The sequence below is a fragment of the Etheostoma spectabile genome, chromosome 24 (assembly GCF_008692095.1).
Source record: "Etheostoma spectabile isolate EspeVRDwgs_2016 chromosome 24, UIUC_Espe_1.0, whole genome shotgun sequence".
NCBI lineage: Eukaryota > Metazoa > Chordata > Actinopteri > Perciformes > Percidae > Etheostoma > Etheostoma spectabile.
The window spans coordinates 888,171-897,369 of NC_045756.1; the positions used below are offsets into that span (position 1 = coordinate 888,171).

Here is a 9,199-nt window from a genome sequence, read left to right on the forward strand (position 1 = left end):
AGAAGAAGAAGAAGAAGAAGAAGAAGCTTGGTTTCTGGAGCCGAGGTAACGTCAGGAGGTTCGTGGTGTGAGTAGTTCTCTGAGGAGGGGAGGGGCGTTTCCATGGATACCCCGATGGGTACCCTGAAGGAGACAGGAAGCCAGTGGAGAGAGAGAGGATGGTGTGATGTGGTCGTATTGTCGTACCTTCATCAGTATCCTAGCGCCGCTGTTCTGGATGTGTTGTGTGTGCTAGAAGTCCCGATGAGGACGAGGACGCCTCAGTAGTCCCGCCGTGAGGAGACAGAGGAGTGGACGGGGTTTTTCTGTCTCTGACAGACTGGGAGACGGAGTTCAGCAACGTTCCTGAGGTGGTGGAAGGAGATCTTCCACAGACCAGCGCCCCCCTGACGGCTGCTTCACCACATCTCAAACCGCTTGTCCTCCTTGAAGACAGACCGGTCCACGATGTTGTTCCCGAAGAGTCTAGAAAACAGAGAGACAGACACAGAATAATACGAGGTTCATTTAACTGATCTGAAGTCATTCGTCTGATTTAATGATGGGACACGGTTAAAGTCTGCTCACCGCACGGTGTCGGTGGACGGGTCGATGGACAGGTGGAGCAACATGTCCACTGAAGCATCAGTGATGTTATTGTGACTCAGACTGTAACACACACACACACACACACACACACACACACACACACACACACACCACACATTATTACATTACATCATACTCTACATTATGTCAGCCGGCTGCTGCTGACGGACATTTTCCACTTCAGACGAATCACCAACGCCCTCATCTCCTAATAATCAGGATCGATTGAGTCGTGCAACTGAATTATTACGAGTTCTCTGTGTTTAAAGCCTATCTTCAGCCAGGTGGATGCTCTCTGGAGGAATATACAGTAAAATAACTGAAAACAGGAGAAAATAAGTCTAGTATTTTGTTGTGCTGCAGCTTTCTGTAGACAGCTCTGAATATACAGACATGTCTTCTAAAACAAGTCATTTACACACTGACCAGAACTTCAGTCTCTCCTGAACATCTCCTGCACTTAAAGCACATTAGGGGGAATCTATAATAAATGTTTGGTGCTCTAAGATATAAAAAGGTAAATAATTTATGTTTGTAGGAAATATTTCTCCAGAATCCGTCTTGCTGTCCTCTCAGCTCGTTAAACTGAGCAACATCACCCAGACTCTACCGGTCGCAGTGATACAGATTTTATAAAGTTACACCCCCACCTCGGTTAGAGCGGACACTGCGTTATAAACACTGTTGCACACATGAAGACATTTGTAGTCTGACTCACTCCAGGACGTGGACTTTGTGCAGATGTGCGCTGAGTGAGAGCAGCAGCTGGTCAGTGAGTCCACAGTGACTCAGGTCCAGCTCTGTCAGCTCGTCACTGTAGTCCAGCATCAGGGCCAGAGCTCCACAGGCCCTCTGATCCAGGGTGCTGTGACTGAGGTCCAGTTGTCCATCCAGGGCTGTACGGAGGGACACTGCCCGTCTCACTGAGTCCCTCTCACTGTCCACAGGAACCAGGGACACCAGCCGGAGGAGGACATCTTTACTTGCTCTGAGCAGGAGAAACAGAGCAGAGTGTTACGATGCAGAAACATGAACCAGAACTTCTCCTCTGCTTTCAGACGTCCTGGATCTTTCCCACCTGAGACGGACTCTGTGTAGGACAGGAAACAGCAGGTCCAGGCCGCTGTCCTCCAGCTCACAGTCCTGCAGGATGAGCTGTGTGTCTCCGCTGCTGTGTGTCAGGATGGTGGAGACGGCCCTGCAGTCCTCAGCAGTCAGACTGAGAGAGTCCCTCTGATGATCCAGGTCCACACTGGAGGAGCAGGACAGATCCAGGCGGTCCTGCACAGTCCTGAGCAGGCCGGCTGCTGCCCCCTGCTGGGCCTCAGAGGCAGCGCAGCAGTGGATCAACATCAGCAGCTGATTCCTGTCAACACTGAGAGGAAATGATCCACTAATTTAACAAATAACAGAACCAAATGGATAGTTTCATTGATCAGGTACTAGAATGATCTGCATCTTCACATGCATTAGAAACAAAGGTCATCTTAAAGGATAATGATGTTTCTTTAGAACTTATTATGGTAGTTTTGTCCTGTATTTCAGTCAGTATTAATAACATAAAGCCTATAATGTTATTAGAATCGGGACTGAAAACTGCTCCGATTGACCGAGAAACAAAGAACAAACCGTCAGGTTAGACAAACTAATTCATGACGCTTCAACTCTGTCCTACTGGACTGGAGTTGTGTACGTACAGTTTTCCTGTGCAGGGAGAGATTATCAGACATCGAGGCTCACGTTCAGCGTGTGGTTTAAGTAATCTGGTTGTCTAGTTTCCAGCTACGTGACTGCTCGTGTTTCTTGACCCATCAGACTTCTTTTTAGCCCCGAGCTCACAGATCTCAGCTGTTAACTTGGTGAGTAAAATGTGAATATTACTGATAGAATGATGGACAATACAACTATGAATACAGACAATAGTAACCCAAAGTATCTTATAATGAAGTATCTTGTAATGTCTTGTAAATATTATTAAGATCCATTTTGGGTTACGTTGTTGGAGCAGGAGTTCTCAGGAGATAACTGGACTCAGAGATGATGATGGGGAGTGTTATGTTTCTGTTTGTCTGGGAGAGGTAAACAGACGAGCACTAATGTCTGACCTGAGATGAGAGACTTTGTCCAGCATGAAGACGATGGACTTTATTTCCCCTGCTGGTATGAAGGTCCACGTGAGGTTCAGTTTAACTCGGTCGCTGTGTGTGAGGGTGAAGAGCAGAGCAGCAAAGTCCTCCGAGTCCATCTCTCTGCAGGTCAGGTTGATGACATCATCCAACGACCTCAGTAAACTGGGTATAACGGGACTGGCTCGAGCTTTGTAGATCTCTCTGATGGCGGTCAACACAAAGCTGGGACCGGGTCTGGAAGCAGAAAGTGGATTCACCAGAAGACGTTGTGTAGTGAAAACAAGCCACAACAACACACGGAAATGATTAAATATGATAAAACCTAAAAAAAACAACTTGCTGACCTTTTAAACACAATCCTGTCCAGAAAGGGAAGCAGACGTGTGAAGCTCTCCTGTAAGAAGCGGTTCTTCCTCATGTTCACGGTGACGGTGTGAGCTGACGACTGCTGCAGCAGATAGTGGAGGAGCTCCCAGTTCAGACAGCAGGACGTCAGATCTCCACCTACCTTACTCAAGAAGGAACAGGTCAAGACCTCATCCTGGATTTCAAGGAGGAGGGAGAGTAGCAGCTGCAAAACCTTCTCACTCAGTCTGCAGATTCAAATGTTAGGAAAGTAGATTATTAATACATTATTAATACATTTATCAGTGTGTGTTTATGAGGCTCAGGACAGACTTGTACTTGATTGTTAGAGGACCCTCATGAAGCAGCAGAGGGATGAGACCCTGAGCAGGAACACAGGACTCCGTCAGGTCCAACCGGCTGACTGACCAGTATCTCAGCAGGGAAGCCAAACTACTGACAACCTTCAGCAACACTCTCTCTGATGGTTGGGCTGTCTGAGAGGAGAGAGAAAGCTCTGCGATAGTCAGCCGACAGGCCGCTGTCCCTCTTCTGACCCATCGACACATGAACAAGGCCATGTCAATGGAAAGCCTGAAAATAAAGGAAAGTTCACCACTAACTGAACGTCAAACTGGAGAAGAGGGTTACAGGAATAAAAACAGTAATAATATAAATGCGTACTTCAGACTGTGGAGTTGTGTTGTACGTCTAAAGAGGAGGGAGGCTCCTCTGGCAGACATCTTTCTTGGTGTGAGGATGAGATTTACATCAGAGCCACAAAGTCTGACAACTGTCCCCACAGACCGGCAGGTTTTCCTGCGTAACTCTCCTGTTAACAGCAGGCTGAAGCCCAGCAGCTGCAGCAGGGAGAGAAACTGCTCGGCCTCCTCTCCGGATCTAACAGAGATCAATGAACACGCTCTCTGGAAGAACTCTGGATCACCGCTGAAACACAGCAACAAAGAGGAAGTGTGAACACAGCAAAGACAAAACTAAAAACAATACATAACAAACCATGTCATGGACAATGTCTCCCCAGATGAGAGCAGAGTTTCTGGACCACAGTTGAGAAGTTCCTTCACTCCATTCATGCCTTCTTCATACCGTACTCACTGGATACTCATAGTATTGTACGTTATGAAAAAATTTAATAAAAAAAGTAAGTAATATTACTAGTATGTTTTATGTCAAAGAATCTCTGGAAAAGTCATACAAAATGTCAAAAAGTGTTATTACATTGTTACTACATTGTTATAAACATGTTTTATGTCAAACATCTCTGAAAAAGGCATACAAAGTGTTATTACATTGTTATTGCATAGTTATTACACATAATACGTGCTGTGAAAGTGCCTAAAAAAAATAACTTTCATTCCAAAATTTTTTATCTCGATTTATTCTCCCCTGGTGACTCCCTTTCTCTAAGATGCCCTACTTTGTGGTCTCCCTTCCTCAGAGTTGCCCTACTCTGGTGTCTCCCTGTCTCCAAGATGTCCTACTCTGGTGTCTCCCTGTCTCTAAGATGCCCTACTCTGGTCTAGACCTGTCTCTGAGTACTATTATTCTGATTCCTGCCTGTCCTTGTCTAAATCCTGTCCTAACCTCTCCTAACCTGCCCTGCCTTTCCTGACCTCTCTTTCCTGTCTAAGTGTTTGCACATACACTGGCAACGAGCCGGTCTTGAACACTCGACCCTGGGCGCCTAAGAGTCGAGCACAAACCAGCTGTGCTACCAACGCAAGTACGCACATAAAGGTTCTCTGGGTGTGTTTGTCTCTGTCATTATGTGTTTAAAGCTCAAAATAAATAGTTCTTTCCTTTGAACCCATAACCTTAGTGTTTCTGGATCATTGCCCCACCACACTGAACTATTAGATCTGACATATGCTGCAACTCAGAAGACTTGAGCACACAACCTTCTGAAGAGAAGACACGTTATTTATCACACAGAGCTACATCATGGTGATGAACAGTAAGGGGTTGGAGGTTGTATTTGATGTCCACATCACCGAGGAGAAACATTTCAAAAAGTGTTGTTGGGATTTGATCCGTCAACCTTCAGGTTATCATGTCAGCAACTTATTCTGGTGAGCTATTTCTCGGGATGGAAATTTTTTTCTTGCTATTATTTGTTCTTCACACTGCCACACTTTAGCCACACAGGGGAGGCAGGGGTGTATATGCTAGATTGGATCCACTAGACGTGTCGATGTCAAAGGACGTGCCTGGTGGTCTGCCTTATGTTGCCTCTGATTGGCCTACCCTGTTATCCTTACCCTGCATTCAAAGGACCCTGCAAGTAGCCTGATACTGATACATACTCACATTCTACTCACAATATGACCTAGCCCCACCCACAGCATTGAGGTTGGAGGGTGTACAGTGGGTGTGCTCTTGCATTAATTCACTCATTCATTCAGTCAGTCACGCCTCCTGGTCAATGCTAGATCACACCCACCAATCCCCACTCCTCTTGCCGGGACCTAACCTCTCAACACGTCTAGTGGGTGTGATCTAGCGTTTGTCAGGAGGCATGACTGACTGAATGAATGAGTGAATTAATGCAAGAGCACACCCACTGTACACCTCCAACCTCAAATGCTGTGGGTGGGGCTAGGTCATATTGTGAGAAGAATGTGAGTATGTATCAGTATCAGGCTACTTGCAGGGTCCTTTGAATGCAGGGTAAGGATAACAGGGTAGGCCAATCAGAGGCAATATAAGGCAGACCACCAGGCACGTCCTTTGACATCGACACGTCTATAGAACAAATGATAGAACAAATCAGAATTTTTTCCCATTCTGAGGAATAGCTCACCAGGATAAGATGATGATGTGATAACCTGAAAGTTAAAGGATCAAATCCTGTCTCTATCAACACATTTTGAAATGTCTCTCCACGGTGATGCGGACTTCAAATACAACCTCCAACCTACTTGCCATCATCATCATGTTTAGCTCTGTGTGATAAATAACGTGTCTTCTCTTCAGAAGGTTGTGTGTTCATGTCTTCTGTGTTGCGGCTTGTGTCAGATCTAGTTGGGCTCTTGCCTAGAAACACTAAGATCATGGGATCTGGAACATACCACTTATTTAGAGCTTTAAACACACAAAGACAGAGACAAACACACCCAGAGAACCTTTATGTGTGTACTTGCGTTGGTAGCACAGTTGGTTTGTGCTCGACTCTTAGGCGCCCAGGGTCGAGTGTTCAAGACCGGCTCGTTGCCAGTGTATGTGCAAACACTTAGACAGGAAAGGCAGGGCAGGTTAGGAGAGGTTAGGACAGGATTTAGACAAGGACAGGCAGGAATCAGAATAATAGTACTCAGAGACAGGTCTAGACCAGGGTAGGGCATCTTAGAGAAAGGGAGACAACAAAGTAAAACGACAGGGAGACACTGAACTAGAGCATCTTAGAGAAAGGGAGACAATAGAGTAGGGCATTTGAGAAAAGGTGACAGTACAGTCGGATGTCTAGAGGAGAGTAGGGCATTTTAGCAAAAGGTATTCACCGGAGCAGAGAAATGAAAAGACCAGGATTTTAAAAGATTTTTTTTTTTTTTAATGGATGAAAAATAATTTTTCAGGCACTTTTACGGCACGTATGGTGTGTAATAACTGTGTAATAACTATGTAATAACAATGTAATAACACTTTGTATGCATTTTTCAGAGATTTTTGACATAAAACATGTTTGTAACAATGTAATAACTATGTAATAACATATTGTCAATTTTATGACTTTTTCAGAGATTCTTTGACATAAAACATACTAGTAATATTACTTACTTTTTTTATTACATTTTTTCATAACATACAATACTATGAGTATCCAGTGAGTACGGGATGAAGAAGGCATGAATGGAGTGAAGGAACTTCTCAGCTGTGGTCCAGAAACTCTGCTCTCATCTGGGGAGAAACAAGAGAAAACAACAGTTTACTGGATTGTTCTGCTGCAGCACATCTGTGTCCATTTCTTTTCTTTAAAAGGGGACAAAAGACACGAGACACAACGAGGTAAAGCTACTAGCTGCAGAGAACAGGCTGTGATTGGTTAACATCATCTAGTATCTGAGCTGCACCCACGTGATGCCAAGAAGAGGAGGAGAAGGAACCAGATTTGTGTGTTTACTCCTTCAAACCCAGCAGCCCTGCCGAGGCTCCAACCTTCCACTACATAGTCTCATGTAATGGGAAAATTACATTTAAGCAATGATTTTCATATTAATTATTCATAATAAGATCTCCAATGCCTCTCAGAGTATATGACTGTCCTATCTGTCCTCAGTGTGTTCTCCTTGTAGGAGACAACTTCTCTTGTTTTGACTTTGCATTTCTCCCCTAAGACAAATGCCAAAGAAACAGGTGTCCTGGGAGACATGTTTATGTTACCAGGTCCTGGGTCAGAGCCACGGACCTACCTGAAGACTAAATGTTCCTTTCTCAGCTAAGATCCAATGACCGGGAAATAAAACTTGACCCACAAGGGACAGATGCAGGGACATAATAGTCTGCCTGAGATCCATTAATTGTTCTGTTTAAAATTAGACTGTTTTCCAAACAAAGTATTCTTCTCTCTGGGGGCACGGGAAATAAAGAAGTGCATTACTGATTGTATTCACACGGGACTCTCGTCACTCTGTGAAAACTGTTCTTGTCATTTTGATTGTTCTCTGCAGAAAACACTAAACCTTCACCGAAGACCAAACCTTGATTCAGGTCTTTATTCTGTTTCAACAAGGTCTCACTTCCAACAAATTCCTCCTTCCACCACACTTATTACACTTCTTCAGCAGAAACAACACAACCTGGGTCTAACACACACACAAGGTAACAGTTGGGCCACTGGAGATATCTCCACCACAAGCAGGAATTAGACCCACACCAACACTTAACCACCGACCTAACAACACAACCAGGAGACAGTGTCTCAGGTCCTCCAGAGACATATATTATAATCCTTACTGTGGACAGTGGGACCGACCCTTTCAAATGTTAATGGTGAGAGACAGCATGTCCTACCTCAGAGCTCCACACAGAGACCATGCTCCTCCAGCTGGTCTAGAAGCTTCCTCTTCTTCCCACATGGCATCCATTGAGGCTGCATGTCTGCAGCTATGAGACAGGTAAAAGCACAAAGTACAAATCATACAACAATAACCACGTCATGTACAGTTATAGTTATGGTTATGGTTTGCGTTAGCACTGGAAAGTGGAAATGTTCATGAACACAATGGCAAAGACAAACCTGCGGACGTCCAGCTCCCACGGACCATGTCAACACCAGTCCACCTGCAACCGTCTATTTGCAGAAACACAAACAAAACCGATATAAAGCGTCATGTTCCTTCTGACAGCGATGCGGAGTTTCCCCCTAGCATCATTCCGGTGAAGGGGACCGCTGGCTCGTTAGTCTGTTCGCCCCAAACAGCCAGAGAACAACGGTCCAGACGTTAGCATGAGCTAGCTGGGAGTTAGCACCGGGACACAGCACCGTGGGTCTGTTTGTTTATCCGGGCTACGGCGAGCGGAGAGGGCCAAGGAGGAGGATTTCCTGAGGAGGGGGGGCCGCTGTGTGACGTGACGGTCTGACTGACCTCATAACGTTGCTGATTCATAATCCATAAATGTATGAATTACATGTCCAGAGGTCGCAGAGTCGTCTCCGGGACAGTCTGAAGTCGCAGAGGGTCTGGGTGTTAGTCCCACATGAGGGTCATCGTCAGATACCTCTCCATCATCATCATCACTGACCTTCATCCTTTACAGAGGAACACCAAAAGAGGGGAACGGGCAAAGAACAGTACAACAACTTATATATTACAAAATCACAAGTCGATCTAGCATGTACCGGGAGGTTATCAGCCTGTCTTGCTGAGCCACTTCTCTCTCTCATAATGAACATTAAAAGCACCGTGCAAGTTCAAGAGAGCCAGTTTGGACATTGTGGTCAGAGCTTGTTAATTGGCAGCTGGATGCTGTGTGGGACAAAGGCTGTATAGTCTCTTTTAATCCCCTGGGGGCAATAAAGGTGTCATTCAGTCACTCATGAATGCATTCATTCATGTGCCCTCCCACTGCTGAAAGTTATCAATAGCCTCGTTCGAGATGAACTGCACCTCGCCTGTACA

General features: G+C 45.3%; 1 protein-coding gene and 1 long non-coding RNA gene across 2 annotated transcripts; both read right to left on the reverse strand.

Annotated features, from left to right (window-relative positions):
• Nucleotides 1-23: 23 nt before the first annotated feature.
• Nucleotides 24-4,167, reverse strand: LOC116674246 (uncharacterized). The gene is made up of 9 exons (XM_032506848.1): nt 4,159-4,167; nt 3,747-4,057; nt 3,402-3,656; nt 3,062-3,310; nt 2,694-2,951; nt 1,667-1,963; nt 1,307-1,576; nt 568-648; nt 24-465 (listed from the first exon to the last, which is right to left on the reverse strand). Exons 1-9 carry the CDS (start codon nt 4,165-4,167, stop codon nt 399-401), a joined length of 1,797 nt encoding a protein of 598 aa, XP_032362739.1. The 3' UTR covers nt 24-398.
• A 2,573-nt stretch (nt 4,168-6,740) lies between these two features.
• On the reverse strand, nt 6,741-8,204 carry LOC116673883 (uncharacterized). The gene is made up of 2 exons (XR_004327897.1): nt 8,091-8,204; nt 6,741-6,977 (listed from the first exon to the last, which is right to left on the reverse strand). It is a non-coding gene; the product is annotated as an uncharacterized LOC116673883 (long non-coding RNA).
• Nucleotides 8,205-9,199: the final 995 nt, after the last annotated feature.